We start from the raw sequence: 23666 nt of genomic DNA, 5'->3' as shown, positions 1-23666 counted from the left end.
TTGCAATCAGCCTTTTCCTGGTTGATGGTTATAGTTGAATGAAATGCTCAAATGCAGCACCCTTGGAACTGACTGTACTCTGGAAGTTGCATTCTCAAAGACTGCTTGAAATGGATTTCATCACAGGTTGTAGTTTTTCTTTGTTCTGTCTTATTCCACTTTTAAATGTTTGACATTTTAAACCTTCAAAATAAAACTGTTATTTCAATAAATTTTTTAACTACCTTTTCAGCTTAGTTTTTATACATTGTCACTTGGTTAGTTTGTGATCATATTCAATTCAGCAAAATGAGTTTCTTTGAAAATGCCTGAATATGTTCATTTCTTATTGACACTGTAGCTTCTGTTTTCACCTCCATATGTAAATGCATTAATCGTCACGAATAGTGCAGGAATATGTATGAGTGATATGGTGTTCAGTGCAATTGTACAGAATGAATAAAATAGTTTATCTTCATTTTATTGGTATGTTTAAATAAGCAACAATATATGAAAAATACACGATCACTGTTTTTGAACCATTCATTCACATCTAATTTTCCTTTCAGTTTGCAAATTCAGGGTACTTAACTGAAATTCTTATGTATCTGGCATTTCAAGTTAATGTATTTAACTTACCCCACATAGTGTCATGACTTTCATCACTGTTTAAAGCATTTTATGCTCTTATAACTTTACCCACAATGTTGGAATATTTCCAGTTCAGGTGCATGCTCAATGATACACAGGTAGGTTTTGATTTTTAAAATCCTGTTTTTGCTCTCATTCTTTGCTACTTGGATTTTAGTGCCACTCAAGTCAATTTGATGCAACCTGGGAAAATGAAGATTCTAAATGATAATATCTATATGAGTAAACTTGTAAAATGTAGCTAACTATATCAAATATTAGTTTGTTTCTGAATTTGAAAGTTATTTGAAAATAAAATGTCGGAAATATTTAGGAAATATGTAAACTGCCTTTTCTCTTGATAAGTGCTGCAATGCATTTCTGTCATGAGCAACCTTTCCTTTTTATTTAAGTATTTGAGACAAACTTTGTTGATTGATTTAAAAAAAAGAGTTAAATCTTTCATAATTATTCAGTGTTTTACTTTTCTTTGTGGCGCTTTTAATTATATAACATAATTTTCAAGTGAGTATTTATGGCTTGTAAAGTCTGCTTTCAGTTTCGAACATGGGGAGTAAATCCTCTGTCAGTGAAATCACAAATTTGCCTATTCATGCCAAAAAATAAGCAACAACAAAAATCAACATCAACGGGTAAAAATATATATCTGTGATATTATTAACCTTTTGTAATGAGCTCCGCACTCTCGAATTTCGTCATTCGCGGGGCTTTCGGAAACCCTTGAGGATACAGAGGAATGATAGTAATTATATATTTGTATGTTGCTCCTGGTAGGCCTAATCATTGGTCCATTTTTTAAAATCTGGAGGACCACTCATTTCGTTACATCCTTCCACTGGGGTACTCTTCACAGCTGACTTGGGTCATTGCTCTTTAACATTGTCTGGGAGATACTTAAACTCAGGAATGACCACTGAAGCAAGTACTTGCTCGTTTGCAGTAATCTGGATTTCCAGACAGGGCAATTGCTTTTTCATTTGAACAGGTACTGTATTCTGTATGTTTAGATCAGGCATTTCGTTTTGACTGTGTCCTGAATCTGTAGGCATTGGTCTGGATACATGGAGCTGTATGATGTTGATCTTCACTTTATCAAGCATATCTTTGCACTTTAGCAAGTTGTTTTGGTTGGATGTTGTGGTTGTTTCATTGCTGAATTAGATTTTTTCATCGTCTGTAATGTTGCCAGAAGGATTGATGCTCTCTTAGTATTGTCTTGTCCATCACATTACATGCTGTGTGTTAGAAAACTGGGGAATGAACATCTTCACCCGTCCTGTAAAGTCTGTGACTTATTTCCTGCTGTAACCTCACTGGATTCCTTCTTCTGTTGGATTCTGCCATTAGTTTAGAAAATGCACTTAGATCTTCTGACTGCCGCTTAACCAGTTGGTCAGCAGCTGTTTGTTTCTGAATCAATTGTTCTTTTTGTTTGAATTTTTACGTGCCAAGTCTTTCCTGCAGTTTCAAAAGTGAGGAGTGTTGAATGTGAATCGTATATGCATTTTCACATCTTGATGTTTGTTTTGCACTGTTACTTGTAGCATACCTTTAATCTGCGGAGTTGTCTCACCTGGACCTGTAATTTAGTTTTAGAGATCTGTAAACTTGGTTCATTCAGGTTAGGTAGATTAGCCATGGGCAGTGCATGATTATAGGGATAGGGTAGGGAGGTGGGATGCTCTTTGGAGGGTCAGTGTGGGTTGAATAGCCTGCTTCCACACTGTAGAGATTCTGTCATTCAGCCATGGTATTGATTTGACAGGATTGTGACAACCATTCCTGTACCAAGCTTAAAATTGACTAGATAGCCATTATTTGAAGGTTTGGAACAGTATCGGTCAGGAGCAGGTAGGTGGGACTAGTTTAGTTTGGGATTATGTTTGGCATGGACTGATTGGACTAAAGCGTCTATTTCTATACTGTATGACTCTGTAAAGTAAATTAATTTTAAGAAAGTCAAATCAATTGATTCACAACTTTTGTTCAAAACAATCGTTTATCTTAAAAATGCTTCTGGCATCTTCTCAAATGAAAATACATTGTCAAATATGGTTACCTGTTTTCAGTATGCTCTACTGTGCAGACCTCTTTCTGTGTTGCACCAGTCATCTCCTGTTCTGAAACAGTGTCTTTACTTCTGCACATCATCTGAGAGTTTTACTAAGGTAACATTTCTTTGTCAAGGCTCTGCATTGTCTGTACCTAGTAGACCTTAATACCCCAAAGTGCTGACACTGACTCATTATCTCTTCAGCTTGCCATGTGCCTCTTTTGAGTTCTCATATCTTATAAAACAAATAGGCTCAGTTGCTGTTCTGAAGTAGAATGCTGTTTTCTTCTCTGGACCTGTCGATGAGCCTTTCTGATTTCTGCTTCAAGTAAAGTTTGAATAGCTTTCTCCACAGTTAAAGCTTTCTTGTCCTGTAAGAATCCTGGCAAAAGTTTTTTCAAGAATTCTTAAATTCTGATTTCAAAATGCCATAGATACAATTTCCTGCTAATCTTTTGATGTCATGATTGAAATTATCTACACGTTTCCCTGAAAGCTGAACTCTTCTGTTAAATCTTGTTTGTTGAAGAACTTTATTTGTTTTTGAGTTTAAGTAATTATAAAATATTTTAAGACATCATCAAAAGTATCTCTGCCCCCTTTAATATTGTGACAGTCAGTAACATCACCTGCAATCTAATCCATTGAATACTAACCTGTTGCCCACAGATTAAATGTTTAATTTTGAACCAATACTGTAAAGCTGTTTATATCAGTAGAATTTCATTATTGCTTGAAATCTGTATTTCTTTTAATGTGTATTTTTGTATTCATCAATGCTGTCTTAACTCCCCACCAACCCACTGGGACATCTCTCTTGCTCTTGGAGCATTCACTTTTCTTGTTCCTTCACAGCCTTCTCTGCTAAGGTTCTGTTTTTTCTCAGTCTGATTAACCTTCTCTCTTTCCCTTGCCTACACTGCAGTCCCTGTACCTCTTAACATCTCCTTGGTAAGTTTGTCTTTGGTTGCTGAACTTGCTGCCACCAATTCTCATTTTTTTCTGCTGAGTCGAAGTGCTTGTTGATTTATCTGTGGTAAAAGATAGTGAGACTGAAGAGAAGAGGCTCTTGCCTACTATAAAAGGTAGTGTATTGCCTGACAACAATAGAGATAGAATTCAGTTGTGTTCACCCAATGACTGTGTGACGTGTTTAAATTGGATGGAGTTTAACATAATGTGCTCAGTACCTCCTTCCGAACTATTTCCATACAGTTACTAAAGGCTTTGCTGACACTGTTAAATTGACCTCTGACTTGCAGCTTTATGAAGTGATTTGAAAGCAAAAGTTGTAGTGAAACAAAAGTTTCATTCCAAAAATAATGTGTCTTTCGGGACCCAAAACAAGCTGTACATTATTGGTTGAAAATGTTATTTATAAATATAATATAAAATAGCGTTGCACTATAATTTTCCATTTTCTAGCATTTTAGCAAGAACCAGTGGAAGTGTCTGAAAGGCTCTGTATTTGTCCATCTAAAAATTCCTGTTGCTAATTGTGCAGTACTGTACATAGTACTCATAGCTTTAAAGCCAAGCAAACATTCTTGGAATGCAGTAGATGGGGTTTTGAATGTACTTAATTTAGAACTTTAATATTTATTTGTTTGGTTTAAATTATGTTTTACTGTCGTGAAGAGCACTTTTTGGCAGTATGGTGAAGTAAACCCAATTGTGATGGGTGATTCTTTGGCATTGTGATTTGTGTGGAATATGAAAAAAAGTATTCCAAGACGTGGCGCAGCTATTGCCTTCTATACTGTGACACTTAACTCTGATTGCAAGAGAAATCAGTTCAGATGTATGCATTTTGAAATAATGTTGCAGAGTATTGCAAATGTTTAGGGGTATTTTCTGTTGTTCTAGTAGGCTGGGTGAAATAACTCCACACAGGCCAATATTCTGTCACCAGGTCACCCTTAATTTACATTTGGAAAGTCATGGACATTGATCCAGTTTCCTCAGAGCCAGCTCTCAGTGAACTGAACCTCTGACACTCCTGTTAATATCCATCAGCCAGGGTTCCCTGATTGGACCAGATTAATAGATCCATGCAGGGAATTCATATTCTATGAGGTCCACCTGGTTGACCTTGTTACAAACACCACACAAGGTTGCAACAAGTTTGAGTTCTTATTGGCTCTTGAGAGCTAATAATGGAAGTAACCATCTCATTTAAATTATGCACCTACTCTGCGATTTTGTTTGGGGATGCCGACTTCTAATTGCTAATGTTACAAACAGGAAAGAGATTTCAATTTCTTTTTGTGCAGTCAGGTTTTATAAATTGTTCAAGGGATAAACATTATATCCATGGCCTGCTTCGGGGCATCTATGATTCTATGATTATCTGTGATAAATTGAAAGACTTCTGTGCACATGCTCCTGCCATTTTGTGCTTCCTGTCCAATGCTCTTAAAGAGCTCAAGCAGACATGTTATATAGAATTCTACTTCATGCTCCATAACTAATGAAGCTTGGACTTATACAAAGGGTGAATTCTGCTCAGAATCCTCACGACTCAAGTCTAATACCGGCATCGTAAACGTTAAACATAGCTACTAAGGATGACCAAAAAACCCAACAGAACATCAAAGTATCATTCTTTGGGTATTTTAAATTTTGCAGTTGACTCGAATATGTTTCCCCTTCATTATATGAGTAAGTTTATTGTGTTCTAATGTTAAGTGGCTTAGAAATGTCTTTAGATTGATTTCTATTGGTAGTCTAATTTTAAATGTAAACATAGTGTTCTTACTGATATGAAGACATATTTTCTAAGTCTCTAATCATCTGAACAAACCTCCTCATGCCATATATAGTTACAAAAAGTCTCATCTTCACCTTTGAATTCATCCCAGCTTAATCGGATCAGTTGTCTGACTTGGAGGATCCTTAAGATCTTTATATCTTTTCTGTCAGCTTGGATACTTTGACCCAATTCCTGGTGAAGAGGTTCAACAGAAGAAAATATAGGTCAGCCTTGATTACATTTCTTCTCTGAGTTGAGAATTGGTTTATGTGTGAATGGTAATACCAATTGGATGCAGTCTCCTTTTGATTTTCAATCTGATACTCATTGGGGACACAGATCAAGCTTTGTGCTGCATGTAATGTAATAATTCATATTGGCCAAGCAAAACGTGAGAGTTTCCAGCACTGTGATATGTTGTAAATCCCAACTTTGTAAAATAAATTACTCAGAAAACTTTGTGCTAACGCTAATATAACTGCATAGTTCAGTGTGCAAGGTTATAAATTGCAGTAATTCAGGTCACTTCCTATGTGTCTCTCTGATCATCACGTCTGACTGAAATAAAGATTTAAAATCATCTCCAGCTGACTTGTGCAGAACACAGAATCTAGGATTAACACTTGTATGACGTTAATGGGATAAGTAGTTGCCTTGAGTTGCTGTTGTCCTGGAAGAGATATTGTTCAATTAAATAGTTTCAGTTTAAAATGTTGTTGTATCAGAATAGTGACATTTAATACTGGTGCTGGTTCAGTCAGGGATATTAATTTCTTTTTAAAAGATAAAACCATTCAAGCAATAGATAAAAGCTTATAGCTTCAGCATTTATTAAAATACACTTTTCTCCCTTTCTAACATCATAAAATGCTTCATAGTTCAGTTTTTATCGCACAGAATGCTAATATCAAGAGAGGCTTTGGGAAATTTTAAAGCCCTCTTTAACGTATCACTGCCTAAAGAGACAATAAGAAGGTTCAGTGAATGGAAATGTTAATTGTGAATCGAAGCTTTTCCACCGGCCTCACAGGACCAAAATAGGCCCTTATGGTCTCTAGAGGAAGTTGCACGTCATTTTGCTTGGCATTTTATTAGCCTGACGTATATTGTTCTTCTGCAGCTGCTGCTGAGCTTCCTTATGAGTGAGGATTCTGTGCGCGTGTTAATGAATTGGCTTTTTTCTGTTTGGTTGTATTTTGTACATCTAAAATGCCTTTCACGTCTTTTGTTTTTGATCCAACTATAAAGGACACAAAAATAGTTCTGAGGGAAATTCAGAATCTTATTTTATGTTGTTGGTGTTTTTTTTAATTGCACTGTCTTGGCATTATAAAACAGTTGTAGTACTATCCATAACGTAAAGCAGCCAGACCTTTATTATACTGTAATCCTCATAATAAAGTATCAAATGTTGCACTGTTGGGAACTGTTATGAAGAATATTGAGAACACAATTTTGTTTGAGTAGTTCCTTTTTTTAATCTCTTTTTATTTACATATTTTGTAATTTGAGGCAGTCAAATGGCTGTTATTGCCAGAGTTTATTGAACCAAATCTTTATTACTCCAACTGCCCTAATGAGTTAAAACAAATTAATTAAATGTAGATTTAAATTTCATGTGTCATTGCTTTTGTTTCCTTAAAGTAAGATAACCAAAACAAAGGGTATAAAAAGATAGTTAGCAATGATACTTTTTTGGGAGGTGACTATTTTCTCCTCCTCTGCCAGCCTTCGATGTTCCAATTTAAATGTGTTTGCTGTGACAAGACCATTTCCAATACTGAATATGGAATGTAGCCAGTAGCTAACTTTCCTCCCCTGCCTGTTGTGTAGAATGGTTCAGTCTGCTTTGCATAAGTTCCTCTGAGTACATCCATGTGTGGGAAGATTAAGGAATTAGTCTGCCTGAAACTGTGTTGTTGAATGTGTTGCACTGTGAAGTGTGCACTTGCTGATCTCTGCACTCGATTTAGCCAGCAACATGTATTGTGCTTACCCAGTACCTGGTATGGGCAGCAATTCACTAATGTATTATTACAATAGGAAAACGGTAAGTGTGGTGATTCTTTGTGTCATATCTATGTTGTAATTGGAGAACATGATTAGTGGCATAATAGACAGTCAGAGTTGTAAAGAGTTGTAACTAATTCTCTGTAGAAAGTGAGCATTTTATACTAATTATTTATGTTTCTCATAAACCTGTAGCTGGTGTTTGTTTCCAGAAAGATCTAATGTATTTTTTGAAACTACAAGTTAAAATTAGAGTGCATACGCACCAAGTATTCTGTAAATTATTTGATCTGTTCTAATTGCAACATAGATTTTAGTTCAAATCATTAGTTTTTAAGATGTGGTCATTGAACATACATGTAAAGATTAGGGACTTTTTCCTAACAAAACAATTGCAATATGAATCTCTGGGAACAATTAAGTAACAGCCAGTTGGTTAGCTCTGAATTTCCTGTTTAAAGATGAGGTCCAGGAGCTGGCTTTCATTCATATTGTTCCATCTGCTTTTAATCAAATCAGCATTCTTGACCCTACAGAGAGTTAAATCTAATTCAGTCATGTCACCAATATTCTCTTTGAAACCCAGGACTTTTTACACAGTTTTACACCTTATCCTGCAACATGATGCATTTGTTAGTAGGAAGTGACCAATTAGGATTTTTTTCCCAAGAACATTGTTATTGTGCGACAGGTGAATGATGAAATATAGCATTGTAATCAATTCAGCATCTTGGCTGCTGAACTGTAAAGTTCAAAATCTGATTTTGATTTTCGTACTTGCAAGCAGTTTCATTCCGAATTGTATGCCCATTTTTCTATCAACTTGGATCATTCTTTATTCGATGAGTATGTGGAGAACAGAAATTGATAAATGCAATGAAGATTTGTCTGGAATGAAATTTGATTTAATAAAATTTTGAAGTGGTTGTAAAGTAATCTTTAAAATACTGCCTGTTGTATTTAATTTCAGCTGTTAGTTTGTGATGTGTGTTCTTAGGTCTTGTAAGTAGACTTAGAAAGTGGATGTAATTTTGTGTTTTGTGTTATTGCTCCATTAGAATGCGCTCTTTGGTCTTGAAGCAGTAAAGCACAGCTTTGATCTTTTAAGTATTTCCAGCTTATAAGGGGTAGTAGTGTTGAACATTGTTGAGGGGCATCCAAGGAAAATTGATAGCATGTGCCTGTGTAGGTCAAAGGTGATTTTTCTGAGCTTGCACAGTGAGTAAATAGATAATAAATTATGCTAGAGATCTATGTGCAGACGTCAGTGCCCTAATAATCCTCTGTGAATTCCAAATAATTAATTACATAAGGTTGAGCCATATAAGTGGCTGCAACATTTTCTGTGCAATAATGAAATGTAGGCATCAACAAACCTGTAAAATAACTTTTGGGTTTAGGGTGAATCCTGGCGGTGGAGGATCTGCAGTCCTAAACCTTTTATCTTTTTCATTGTAACCTGCGAGCTGTGTATTTAAAAGGACACAAAATTTAATCAAGTATAAAATCTGTATTTTTAATACAAGAAAAATTATTAAAAGTATAGTGCATTTATATGAACATTTTACTCTGTGATTAGTATGTTATGAAAAATTTGTTTGTATATCTCTGGGTGTGGTTTTTGTTTTGAAGTCAAAGATATACAATGAGGTCCATTACAGTTTTTCTTTTCAAAATCAAATTTTGTTCTCTGAATTTCCAAAGCAAAATCATATAGAATTTGACTTGTGGAGTGCTTCAAAGAAAGATCACTCATCAATTTGTTTTGTGACATATTTTAAAAATTATGTCATTGTATAAGGTCCTTTTTTATAAAAGCATTTATTTCAGGTCTACGCTTCCCTTCTTTAGCTGGGAGGATGGGATCCGTACATCTTATCTACTGGTGTTAATGTTGGTCGACACTGGATTGAAAATTTTTACATGGATATATATGCATGCAGAATTATTGCTTTCTCCATCTCCAAACAAAATCTTGCTTCTGCAAAGTAATTTTTCTTTGACTATCTTTGGCTGAACTTTAACAGGTAAATTAAGTGAAGTAAAAGTTCAATTTTCGTGTTGGTCAACACTGGAATTTGCTTATAAAGCTTGAAGATGACCCATGAGGCTTTACATATTTTCCATTTCATTCAGGTTTTTAAGTAAATGGTAATTGCCACCATGACATTTAGAAAGTAGGAGATAATTGACTTTGTATTTCAGTGAAATTGCAGCCATGCAGTAAAGACTCGGGTCATCGCAGTATGAGATGATGGATCACTTTTTGCCCATAGAAAGAGCTGTGATGTAATGGTGTGCATTTAACATATTGAGGGTGCCATATGGAGATACAGGTTTGCACAAAATCTAATTAGAATATTTATCCACCTCTCCTTAACTATAATTACCCCATCTAAATGCAACAAGGATCTCATTTTAGAATATATTGTTATGCTTAGAGAAAATCTTCCACCTAATCATTAACTTTTAATAAATGCTGTGGATGTTTGGTTCTTATTAACAGAATATAGACTTAAACTTGTTGCTCAACCATGAACAGTTGGCGATGTTGAGTTACTAGTGCTTTATTCAAACGAGCAAAATTTACATATCCGCAAAAAGCGATATAAAAGTGGCAACTTAGTCATAAGGAAAATGTATTGGAGGCTAGTGATTAAGCAGTATAGAGACACTAGGGCACGAAGCAATTGTTTGAAGTTTAAATTTCTGCAAGACAATTGCTAGTACAGGTTAACAGTTTTCATTGCTAAAGATAAATGCTTGAAACCGAGGATGAAACCGAGGTTGTCTCGAGTTTACAAGAATGGCTGGTGAAGGAAAAGGGAAAGGGAAGCTCTTTATCCATGCTTGAGTAGTATAAGATTGAACAGGATTCAACCCTGTGTCTAAACTACACAATGCTGTACTTGGCCTCTTGATGATAATTGATCTTAATTGCTGAGTGCATAAATTTCAATGATGTTTTGCCTCGACTCCATTAGTCAAAGAAACTATATCAGTGAATTTGTACTTATTAATTAATTGCATAACCTTCCAATTAGTGCACAAAGCAAGGAAACTTTTGGAAAACTAAATTATACTAGATTGGTCTCTTGTCTTTCATACTGTGAAGTCTTATCTCTGTTAACTTCATTTACTCCTCACTATAATGTTTTCTTCCTCTTTCCTCTTCTTTTGATTTGCTGAAAATCTATTACCTTTCTGTTTCACTTTATTTCTGAAAAAAGGCACTTTACCTGAAATCTTAACTCTTTCTTCCAGACTGGCTGAATATTTTCAGTACTTCCTATTTTTATTTCAGACTTGCAGAATTCACATTTTGCATTTTTAAAATTGATTATAACTTGTTCACGTGGTCAACCTGAAATTGAAGTTGGACCTATTTGATGTGCACAGTAAACGTAACTGTTTTTCACTTAAAATATGCTAATCTTGGAACAGGAGTAGATTTACCAGGATGTCCCAGGGTTCTGAGGGTTAAATGATGAGATTCCATAGGCCTGGATTGTTTGGGATACAAGAGGGTAAAGGATAGTTTGAGTGAGTTTTTTTAAGGAACTTGAAAGCAGTTGCTGGGATAATTAGAAATTTCACCTGCTGGTGACTAACTCGGACAAGGAGATCTTGTAGCAGTCTCCATCACGTGGGAAAACGTACTTGACAAACTAATGGGAATCAGACAAGTTGCCACATCACCTATATCAAAGGATTTTAAAAGAAATGCTGCAGACATAGTGGAGGCATTGGTTGAAATATTCCAGAACACTTTTGATTCTGCGGGGTTCCAGTGGATTGGAAAACTGTTTGATAAGAGATGGAGACAGAACAGGAAATTGTAGCCCAGTTTGCCTATCGTCTGCCATTGGGAAAATGCTAGAGTTCAATATTAAGGAAAAAAAAGTGCATTTAAATAAGATTAATATAATCAAAGAGTAACCATGGTTTTGTGAAAGGGAAGTCATATTTGACAAACTTGCTAGAGTTTGAGGATATAACAAGCAGAGCTGAAAAATGCAATGTACTTAGATTTTTAGAAGATATTTGGTAAATTAGAACAAAACAATTGGTTGCACAAAATTGAGCTCAGGGTATTGAGGTTAATGTATTAACATGGATCGAAGATTTGTTAACACACAAAAGAAAAGAGTTGGGATTAATTTGTTTTTCTCAGGTTGGAAAGAGTAACTGGTGGAGTTCCACAAAGATCAGTCCCAGGATCGCAATTATTTATTACCTGCATTGATGACTTGGAGGAGGGTGCAGGGTGTAATGCGTATGAATCTGTTCATGATGCAAAAACAGATGGGAGGCCATGTTGTGATGTGGACATAAGGAATTTGCAAGGGAATGTACAGATTGGTTCTTTGAGTGGACAAAGGCATGGCAGATGAAGTTTAATGTGGGAAAATATGAGCTAATGCACTTTGGTAGGAAGAATCATAAAACAGACTTTTCTAAATGGACAGACTGCAAAAAAATGCAGTACAGAGGAACCTAGATACTTTTGTGCATGAAATGCAATAAGTTAGTGTACAAATACAGCAAGAAATTAAGGCAAATTGAGTCTTGGCCTTTATTGCTGGGGTGTTGGAGTTTTAAAGCAGGGAAGTCTCTTTGCAACTGTACAGTGTTGGTGAGATATGTAGAGTCCTGTGTACAGCTTTGGTCCCACATTTAAAGGGATATACTGACATTGTAGACAGTTCAGAAGTAATTGATTCACTAGGCTAATACTGGGATGAAGGGGTTGACTTATCAGGAAAGTCTAACACAGCCAGTCCTTTACTCATTAACGTTTACAAGAATATGGGGTGATCTTATTGAAACGTACAAGAATTTGAGGGATTTGTCAGGCTTGATGATAAAGAGATGTTTGTGTTCCTGGGGAATCTTGAACTAGAGGACATTTTGACAGAATAAGGAGACATTCATTCAAAATTGAGATGTGACCTATTTCTTCTCCCAGAGAGTTGTGGATGTTGAACCACAAAAGGCTTAAAGAGGAGAAAGATTTTTTGATATGAGGAGTTGATGGCTATGCTGAGCTGACATGAAAGAGGATTGAGTACTGGGGCAGATCAGCCGTGGTATTTTTGAATGGTATGGCAAGTTTGAGGGGCTGAATGGACCTCTACTCTTTTTTTTTATGTTGTTCTGTTATAAGGATTCAGAAAATCAATGCCAGGACATTCAGAGTAAAAATTAGGAAGTATTTTTCCATATAAAGGGTGGTAGACCAAAGCACAATAAATGCTGAGTAAATCATGACCTTATTGAGTGACAGAACAGGATCAAGGAGCTGAATTCCTGTTCTGATTTTCCACAAAATGTAAAATATGCACAGCTGTTGTATATGTTCCATGGTAAGACCAATAAAATATAGATAATTTTCAATAACCTCTCCATTACATTAACTTAACTGAGATTACGCGTTTTGATGCAAATTTCTCAGCCTTTAAAATAAAATTTTCCCTCCGAAGATATTGTAAGCTTGTTGAAACCACTTTCCATTTTTGCTTTAACTGCAATTGATATATTTTGTCCTGACCTTGTGTGTGTCTCCAGTTCTCTTCGCTTTCCATCACTGGTGGTTGCCACAACCCACAATCTGGATTTCATCACCTGAGTCAAAGTGCTTCTCCGCCTTCCGTGTGTTCCTTGACTTAATATGGCACCTTTTGTGGCCACTGAAAAACTGATATTGTTTCACTTCAAAAGTACTTAATTGGCTGTTGTTAGGTAGAAAGTGTTGTAATCAATTTATGCAAAGGAAGCTCCCACAAAGAGCAGTGCAGTTAATGACAGGTAATTTGATTGTTATGATGTGAAGGATAAGCATGAGTCAGAGCACTGGGAATATCTGTACTGCTCTGTACAGAAGTGCGATCCAGTGTTTAGCTGCATGCCGATTTGTGTTCTAGTGTGCTGCTTCTGCTTGCGGAAGCTGCCGTTACATGCAGACCATGGAGGGCCACAACGGCAGTAACAATTAGAGGGAACATTGTGCCATTATATCTCTATTCACCCGAAAGGGCAAAGATTGAGTTAGTTTTGCATCTTATCTAAAACGATAGATACCTCTAGCAGTGCAGCACACCCAGTTTTGCACTGGAGTGTCAGCATTGATTTTTGTTGCCAAGTCCAGTTGTGGTGACTTAAATCTCCTGAAATGACTCGCCGTCAATTTGGGATATTGTGTTTGAAAAACTGTGTAATACAAGGTCTATTTGTCTGCATAAATGTGACATAAGAGGTATTGAATTCATAGTTTTCATACTTGTTTGAAAGTCTTAAAGATTGAGAAAACAATTGCAACAATTTCATAAAGAAATTGAGGACAATAATATTTTCAACTCATGAATAACCAAGTGATATTAAGAATACAAATTTTGTACTGTACGTGTGTGTAACCTTTTTGCATTGATCTGAATGGATGCTTGAATTTGAGACTAATTCCAACCTTCTGTGATCCATCTTGATTTCCAAATCAACAAATGGAAGGCACACAAAATGCAAGGAATGCTTCTCTCTTCTCCTCCTCTGTGGGCTTTTCAATTCTTGACTTAACATTTAGGAGTTTGATGTTGTTACTGATTTTTCTTTTGAAACTTAAATAGTCAAATCTTTGGAATTGAAGGCCTGAGTGCCTTACTAATATTCCCTGATTTGTGGTAAATCATTTTCTTAATGATATTATTCCCTTTCATTTCTCCAGTAACCCACCCCACCTCTTCAGTTTAAAATTTGAGAGGGATTTTAATGTTAACACATTTATATTAGGTAAGGTAATTTTTGGTTTGGTATTTAAAGCTTTTATTAAAGTGTGACCATTTTGCTTAGGGAATATGTTATAATTAAGTGCATTTTCAGCATATGTATTGGGATGAGTCCAAAGCTGGTGTCTCTGCTTGATTCAAATAATATTTGACCTTTCTGATCCTCCTTCAACTTAAGTTGGGTTTTAATAGCTTGATAGTTACTTGAAGCGGTTCTCTCATCATATCTGAGTCACTATTTGCATTGACTGCAGCTGTTATTAAGTTATTTATCGGTTGTGAATGTTCATCCATATTAAATTGCTGCATTTCAGTTTCTGCATTCTTAACAAGAAACATATAAATTATGACATCAAACTTTCCATTAAAAATCAGTACATTGGGGGTTCTCCATCAGTTTAGAGTTATTCTTTTACTTTGTGAGTTTTTTTGTAGTGTCAAATGAAGGTCACTTCTGTCTCCGGATTATTCTGGCTTTTGATTCAGCAATTGTTTGGAGTAGATGGGAGGATATTAGCATGTGTGTCAGCTGAGATTAGTTTTATTGCCTTTTTGCTGTTAACTCATTTAGTCTACTGTCCAATTTTTTTTTTTAAGTTGTGGTCCTTTCCAGGCAGGCGTGATGTTGGTATTATGCTTTATTGATGTTTTAGAATGACAGTTCTTTCCATTTTCACCCAGAATGTTAAAGTGGCAAGGGAATGGATGGATCAGGTGCAGTGCTAGTCGGATCTATACTGTTGAAAATTGTACTTATTCAAAAGATAACAAGCTCATTTGTCCAATCTGTTCTAGTTTGTAAACCCTACAAATAAAAGTTTTCCCTTGTATAAAGCTTTCAGGAATTGCATTTTCTTTTCAGTTTCATAATGGATGTTTGAATAATAATTGCTAATCTATATCACTTCTTGAGCTGTACTTCATTTGAATTTTGTGACTCCATTTCCTTGGCAATTTTTTTTCCCCTTCAATGAAATAATTGACTTTTTGTTGTATTACTTTAAAAGGCCCTAGTTGCCATCTGGTAGCTTCATGATTCATCATGTCTCAACCTTGATTGAGCATGTCAACAGGCTGTGCTTTTGAAGAAATCTGCATAGCTGATCCTGGTCAACCCTCCAACTAGTATGAGTGGATGGATAGTGATCAGGCCTCTATGTCCCATTTGATAACTGCTGTATGGTGATTTATAGAGGTTTGCACCATTTTGGTCCCTTTTCCAAGAGGCAGTGGAGGCTGTTTTTCCTTGCCCGTTCCTGTCCTTGCTGAAATAGCCAGTCCATTTTGCACTGCAAATGTGGGAATTGTAGTCCAGTCTCTTCTATTTTAGCTTGTATTTCCCATTGTTTTGTGGAAATCTTAAAAGGTCTCCATGGTCTCCAATTTGAGAACCACTGTTCTGGTGACTGGAAGCTCCCCAGCTAGGATCATCAAACCCTGTGCAGATTGAGCATTAAACTTGGGGTTTATTGATCTACATGGGCTAACTATTCATTGGATAATCTACTCAGCCATCAGAAAAGTGTTTACCTGAAATTTCAGAAAAAGCCAGATATATAAATCAGCTTATCATTGTAATATTGGTCTGTTTGTTTAGTGATGGTGAAATTATCCTCATACATAGCCTCATAGAAACAGGAATTGGCAATGAGTTGCAGGAGATCAGATGACACAAGGGATCTGGTTCTAATTTGTGGACTGTTCTGATTAAAACTCTGAGAAACTCAGTCCTTCTCTGGCATTGGCTGATGTTTGACTCTCCATCTGGAGTTAATGAAATTATTGAGACCGCATCAATATGGTTTGGCGCACAAAGTCTTTGATCCCAGAATCAAGGTTGGCACTAGCATGTTTCATAACTGAGCATTTATTTCTGTTTGTAAAAGCTGAGAGGTATACATATTTTGGACAGGAAAGAAAGGAGAAAAAAAACAGATGCTGCTCAGAAATTAGTCAGTGCTATTATTTGGAGCCAGCAGTTCTTGATATATATGAGCCTTGTTTCAGCAATTCATGGATTGCTTATGTTTATTATTATGTTTGGTATATGTGGCACTAAGTCAAGAAATTGGACCATGAGAGTGGAAATGCCACAGAATCTTTATTGTTGATTTCTGATTTGAAAAGTACAATAACTGACATTTCACATTTTTTCAATGTAGATGTTCACTGATTTCCCCTATTGATTAAATCACATTGTTTCAGTGAAGTTTCTCTTTTCTCCAGTTTTCATTTGACAGTGATGGATTAACCAAAAGTCTGAGCATATGTTTATTTGTGCAACAAAGACAGAAGCCACTAAATCTGTTTTAAGCTAATGTATTTGAAGAGGCACATGAAAAAAGGTCTTCTGTAAACCTGTGTACACTTGTGCTTTAGAGTTAAATTTTGTTCTTTTTTTTTTCCTCTTCTGTCTCAGATCAGTGCTTGCCGTAGCCAGAAGTTTAGATTTGATAGGGATAATTGGGTTCATTGTTTCCTTGACGATTTTAAACTTGAGCTGAGATTTGGCTGCTAGCCAGTTGAAGATGTTAGCATCTAGCTTTTTTTTATTGAAGTGAAGGTTTGTTGGAAAACAGTTGTTATTCTCTTACCATATTAGGCGAAGGCGATGTTTTAGTGATATTATTGCTAGACTGTTAGTGCAGAGAACCAGATAACGTTCTGGGGACCAGGGTTTGAAAGCCACCTTGGCAGATAGTAAAATTTTAATTCAATAAAAATCTGGAATTAAGAGTCTAACAATGACCATGAAGCTCTTGTCAATTGTTGGAAAAACCCATCTGGTCCACTATTGTTCTTCAGGGAACAAATCTGCTGTCCTTATCAGGTCTGGCCTACAGACCCCCCCACCAATGGGGTTGACTCTTAACTGCCTTCTGGGTAATTAGAATGGGATAATTAATGCTGACCTAGCCAGTGATGACCACATCTCATGAATGATTTTAAAATAGCATGAAATGAGAGTCTTTGGAAAGTTACTTGGTATCGAAACTTCAGGTAACCAGCATGATTTGGGCATGGATTGTTAGCCTTTTTTAAAATCTTTTTAAAATTTTGTTCTGATTTTCAAATAGATAGGATTGAAGCAGAAACTTTTCCAAGTTTAACTCTGTCTTTTTTTCCTCATCTATTTCAATTTTTCTTTCTTTCTCCAGGTTTATGCACCTTCTCCAGGCTCAGATGATTTCAATAGGGAGTCTCCTAGTTACCCATCACCCAAACCACCCAGCAGCATGTTTGCCAGTACATTCTTTATGCAAGGTAATTTGCAAATTCTGCTCATTCTTAAAAATGTTGGGTTTTTTTTGAGGGCTTGGTTGGGAGATGTCGGTGGAGGAAATGTAGACAAACAAGGAATAAGAGTAAGCCATTCAATTCTTCAAGGCAAGTCCCATTAGGATCTTATATGGTTCAATTAAGTCTTCTCTGACTCTTCTAAACTCAGGAGAATACATGCCTAGCCTGTTTAGCCTTTGCTCATTAAGCAATCTGCCCATTCCAGATATTAGTGAAGTAAACCTTCACTGAACTACATCCATTGTATTGACATCCGTCTGCAAGAATAGTGACCAGTGCTGAGCACAGTACTGCAGGTGCGATGTCAGCAATGCCTTGTATAACTGAGATGTAACCTCCCTACTCTTGCATTCAATTCCCCTTAGAGTAAACCATAGCATTTATTAGCTTTCCTGATAACTTGTTGTACTTGCATATGAACCTTCTGTGTTTTATGTGCTAGGACACCTAGATATCTCTGCATCTCAGAACTCTGCAACCTCTCACTATTTAGATAACATTTTAAATTTTTTTTTCCTGCCAAATGGCATTTACGCTCTTTTTCACATTGTACTCCATAAAGAGCTGAGGCCTCAATACCGATCCATGTGGCATATCACTCATGACAACCTGCCAGCTTGAAAAAAACCACTTAATTCTACTCTCTGCTTCCTGTTAGCAAGCTAATGTTGTTTCCATGCCAATATGTTAACCCCTGCACCATGAGCTTTTATTTTACACAATAACCTTTGATGTGGCATCTTGCCTTAAAGAGCTGTAATGTTAATTTGAATGTATAGGTACTGGGGTCTTGAGTCCTACTTGCAAATGGAGTTCGTCTGGAAATGAATGAGTGAATTTGGTGAAGTTGAGAAGGGAATGTTCCTTTTTCTACCTCTTACACCCTTTAGTATTTGAGTTTTACTTCAGTGCAGTGGAGCAAACTGGTGAATAACTTAAGTTATTCTGTTTCTAATAAATAAATTGTAAATTAAGGTATGACAAGATAACTTGGCTAAGTGGCATTTGCAACCTGTGGCATGTGGAAAATCATGGGTGCAGGAAGTGTCACTAGCTGCAGAAATATGAACTCTGAATTTCAGAACTTCATTGGTGGCTGAAGTCACTCTGGTGATCCACAAAACCAGTTGTTAGCTTAGTTAACAAGATTGTTATGAAGAAGATGCAGGCAGATATGGAGTTAGGGACCATGAGTCAGTTTAAGAGAACCAGGCAATTAGTGAAGAGATCCCCTTGCTAACTGTTTTTCCATTTTGGATACTGCTAAGGGTGATGATTCCTTATATTAGTAAAGCCAGAGCCATGTTTGTGTCACAACTCTCAGCTCATCTTTCAAGATGGGAGGAAGAAGAGTGGTAGTGACACAAGAGTTGTTAGGGGAACAGGCAGGTGTTTTTTGGGTATCTACGTGACTCCGGGATGGTTTGTTGCCTAACTATCAAAGATGTTATGGGACAGCTGGAAGGCATTCTTCAGCGGAGGCTGAACAGCCAGCGGTCATGGTCCACATTGGTACCAACAATATAAATAAGAAGAGGGATAAGTGTCTGACAGCAGATTTTAGGCAGCTCGGCAAGCGATTAATAAACTAGACCTCAAAAGCTGTGATCTTAAGACCATAAGACCATAAGATCTAGGAGTGGAAGCATGGCCATTTGGCTCATTGAGTCCACTCTGACATTTAATCATGGCTGATGAGTGTTTTAGTTCCACTGACCTGCACTGTCCCTGTAGCCCTTAATTCCTTGTGAGATCGAGAATGTATCAATCTCTGCCTTGAAGACACCCAACGTCCCAGCCTCCACTGTGCTCCGTGGCAATGAATTCCACAGGCCCACCACTCTCTGGCTGAAGAAATGTCTCCTCATTTCCGTTCTAAATTGACCCCCTCTAATTCTAAGGCTAAGCCCACGGCTCCTAGTCTCCCAGCCTAAGGGAAACAATATCCCAGCGTCCACCCTTTCTAAGCCATGCATTATCTTGTAAGTTTCTATTGATCTCCCCATAACCTTCTAAACTCTAATTAATACAATCCCCAGGATCCTCAACCGATCATCGTATGTTAGGTCTACCTTTCCAGGGATCATCCATGTGAATCTCTGGACACGCTCCAGTACCAGTATGTCCTTTCTGAGGTGTGGGACCCAAAATTGGACACAGTATTCTAAATGGGGCCTAACTAGAACTTTGTAAAGTCTCAGAAGCACATCGATGCTTTTATATTCCAACCCTCTTGAGATAAGTGACAACATTATATTTGCTTTCTTAATCACGGACTCAACCTGCAAATCAACCTTGAAAGAATCCTGGATTAGCACTCCCAGATCCCTTTGCACTTTGGCGTTATGAATTTTCTCACCATTTAAAAATAGTCCGTGCATGTATTTTCTTTTCCATAATGCAAAACCTCACACTTGCTCATGTTGAATTACATCAGCCATTTCCTGGGCCACTCTCCTAAACTGTCTAAATTTTTCTGCAGCCTCCCCACCTCCTCAGTGCTACCTGCCTGTCCGCCTAACTTTGTATCATCGGTGAACTTCGCCAGAATGCCCCCAGTCCCTTCATCCAGATCATTAATATATAAAGTGTACAGCTGCGGCCCCAATACTGAACCCCGTGGGACCCCACTTGTCATCAGCTGCCATTCCGATAAAGAACCTTTTAACCCAACTCTCTGCCTTTTGTCAGACAGCCAATCCCCAATCCATGCCAGTAGCTCACCTAAAACACCATGGGCCCTCACCTTACTCAACAACCTCCCATGAGGCACTTTATCAAAGGCCTTTTGGAAGTCTAGATAGATGACATCCACTGTATTTCTCTGGAGTAACCTACTTGTTACCTCTTCAAAGAATTCTAACAGCTTTGTCAGGCACGACCTCCCCTTACTAAATCCATGCTGACTTGTTCTAAACCAACTCTGCACTTCCAAGATTTTAGGAATTTCATCCTTAACGATGGAGTCTAGAATTTTACCTACAACAGAGGTTAGGCTAATCGACCTATAATTTTCTATCTTTTGTCTTGATCCTTTCTTGAATAAGGGGGTTACAACAGTGATTTTCCAATCATTTGGAACTTTCCCTGACTTCAGTGATTTTTGAAGATCACAGTCAGCGCCTCCGCTATTTCCTCAGCCACCTCTCTCAGAACTCTCTCAGAACTCCCAGTGCTCTTGGCCACTTTATAGGCTCTCTGTTTTTCTTCGATACATTTCCTGACTTCCTTTGTCAGCCATGGCTGTCTGACAACTCCCCAGATAATCTTTCTTTTCTTTGAGATGAACCTCAGTACTGTGTCCTCAATTACATCCAGAAACCCCTGCCATTGTTCCTCTACTGTCTTTCCCGCTAGGCTCTGCTTCCAGTCGATTTTCTTCGGTTCCTCTCTCATACCCTTGTAATTACCTTTATTTAACTGTAACACTATTACATTTGATTTTGCCTTCTCTCATTCAAACTGCAGACTGAACTCTACCATATTATGATCGCTGTCTCCTAAGTTCCCTTACTTTAAGATCTTCTATAAAGTCTGGCTCATTACATAGAACTAAGTCCAGAATAGCTTGCTCCCTTGTGGACTCCATCACAAGCTGTTCCAAAAAGCCATCCTGTAAACATTCCATGAATTCCCTTTCTTTGGATTCACCGGTAACATTATTTACCCAGACTATTTCATATTGAAGTACCCATGATCACGTGACGTTGTCTTTCTGACATGCCCTATCTATTTCCTGGTACATTTTGCATTTTGTCAGTAACAAGACGGCATACATTCAAAGTTTGAACTAGAAGGCGAAGAAGGGTAGTTGAGGAACAATTCTTTCACCCCGTGGGTCATGCAAGTGTGGAACTCACTGCCTGAAAGGATGGGTGATGCAAACATTTATAACATTTAATTTTATTTGGCTATTCACTTGTGTGTTGCCATAGTCTGCCTGGCTGTGAGCCGAGAGTAGAAGAATGGGATTAATGTAGTCAGATTTTTGTTGACTGGCTTGGGTGTGATGGGCCTAATGGCGTCTCTCTTTGCTGTAAATGTTTGTTGCAGTCCCTTGAACCTACTCTGCTCCAGCCTGAGGGCAGATGTGGTTACAGTGTGAACAAGACGAGGAACCAAATATTCAAAGATATTTATCATTTAGGTCGCAAAAGGGATAGGCGAGAACATTTGATGAGCATCAAGATCAAACCATTGGTGAGAAAATGCCTTGGATCAAAGGAACATGGTCTAAAATCAGTTTGGGTGGAGTTGAGTAATAGCAAGGAGTAGCAAACATTGGCGATTTTTTGGGGGCATGACATTTGAGATGTACATGATGTGTGTAATGCAGTATGAATAGGTAGATTCAGTTTATATATAGGCTGGATAGACATAATCAGCACTTAGGCTGTGGAGGATGAATTTCTAGAGTGCACATGAGATGGGTTTCTGGAGCGGTAAATGAAGAATTAACTAGGGATTTGAGTATCTTAAATTAATTGTACAATGCGAAGGGGTTAATTTCAGATTTCCAGCATCTGCAGTATATTGCGTTTAATTAATAACTTTACTGTAATGGAATCTTTGGGAAATAGCAACTATTATGATTAAATTTTACATGTAATACAGTTAATTCTGAAACTTTGGTTTTTAATCTGAAAGAAATTGTGATGGCATTAGGAGCAAGTTAGCTCTGGTGGTTTGGGAAGATATGCCAAAAGATTTGACAAATATGCAATAGCCAGTATTTAAAGTAGTACTACATGATTGACAAGAACAAGGGGTCAATGATTTATAAACATCCGACTTGGGAACACTTGTATTTATGGTACAATGCCAGACAGGGGTGCAATTTTAAATACCAATATATACACATTCCCGAGACTTACGAATTCAACTTGTAATTGAAGCCTTCTAACATCCAAAATTCACTGGTTCTCTTCAACCTACACTACAAATAATGTCCTTCATAAACTTCAACAGATTTATTAAACATGATTTTCTTGCCGTATATTAAGTTGACTTTGGCCAACCCAATCATCATTTCCTGTGTAATAAAAAGGTCTGGACAAGAAGCATCTATGGAGAGAGAAGTAGAGTTAGCGTTTCAAGTCCAGTGAATGTTCTTCAGAATCATGTCCAAAAAAGTGTCATTGGGCTTCAAGTGTTAACTCCGCTGCGCTCTCTGCAGATGCTGCCTGACTTGCTGAGTTTCTCTAGCACCTTTTGTTATTATTCTAGATCTCCAGGATTTGTCATTATTTCCAAAGTGTTTAGTTATACTGAACTTATATAACATGCTAATCAAATCTTCAGCTGGAGCTTCTATCATTTCAGAAGTGATATGAACACATCGAAGAGAATGATTCCAGGGATGGGAAATTTTAATGATAAAAATTGATTAGACAAGTTGAGAATGCTTTCCTTGGACAGGAGAAGGCCGAGTGGAGATTTGGTTAAAGTTCGCAAAATCATGACAGAGTGCACAAAGTAGATAGGGAGAAACTATTCCTGCCCATGAAAGGATGAAGAACCAGTGCCAACAAGATTGACATGTTTTGCAACAGGAGCAAATGTATGGTCCCACTTGCAAACAAATCAACTTGCAAATGGATTCAAGGATAGAACCTGTTTAGAACCCAGAAATTGCCTGTCTTCATTCCTCAAGCAATCTCAATGGAAGAAGCAAAATGGCTGTGGCTAAAATTAGATGAAAGGAAATGGCTAATAAATTGACTGGAAAAAGTTTTAAGCCTGAGGGTTAGGAGAAATTTAAAATTCAGCAAAGAATGACCCAGAAACTAATAAAGGAAAACATGTGAATGTTAGTGAGCGAGAACCTTCAAGGTTAACTGTAAAAGCTCCCTTAGGTATGTGAAAAGGAAAAGGTGAGCAAGGACAATTGTGAACCAATTGCAGGTAGAAATAGGAGCATTTATAATGGAGAATCGGGAAATGGTGGAGGAACTAAACAGTGTTTTGTGTCTGTCTTACGGAGCAAGATGCAGAAAATATCCCAGAAATAAGAGTAAAGCAAAGAACGTGTCAAAAAAGCGGAACTGACTAAAATTACCATTAATAGAGTCATAGAGATGTACAGCACGAAAACAGACCCTTCAATCCAACCCACCCATGCCGACCAGATATCCAAACCCAA

General features: G+C 37.2%; 1 protein-coding gene across 9 annotated transcripts in view; it reads left to right on the top strand.

Moving 5' to 3' along the window:
• The window catches only part of tcf12 (transcription factor 12), a 329491-nt gene that overhangs the window by 203208 nt on the left and 102617 nt on the right, over positions 1–23666 (top strand). For 7 of the 9 annotated variants that reach the window (XM_043677468.2, XM_043677462.2, XM_043677465.2 and 4 more), the window contains one exon: positions 17383–17488. In XM_043677468.2, the coding sequence (XP_043533403.1) occupies positions 17383–17488 (106 nt within the window). Of the gene's footprint in view, positions 1–7360; positions 7486–17382; positions 17489–23666 lie in introns of those variants that run through there. The other 2 variants (XM_043677469.2, XM_043677471.2) reach the window with 2 other exon arrangements.

This window comes from Chiloscyllium plagiosum, unplaced genomic scaffold (assembly GCF_037043375.1).
Source record: "Chiloscyllium plagiosum isolate Xiang-an unplaced genomic scaffold, Cpla_swu_hap1 HiC_scaffold_39, whole genome shotgun sequence".
NCBI classification, from domain to species: Eukaryota; Metazoa; Chordata; class Chondrichthyes; order Orectolobiformes; family Hemiscylliidae; genus Chiloscyllium; species Chiloscyllium plagiosum.
Note: the sequence above shows the minus strand (reverse complement) of the source record. Positions and strands in the feature narration are given on the sequence as shown.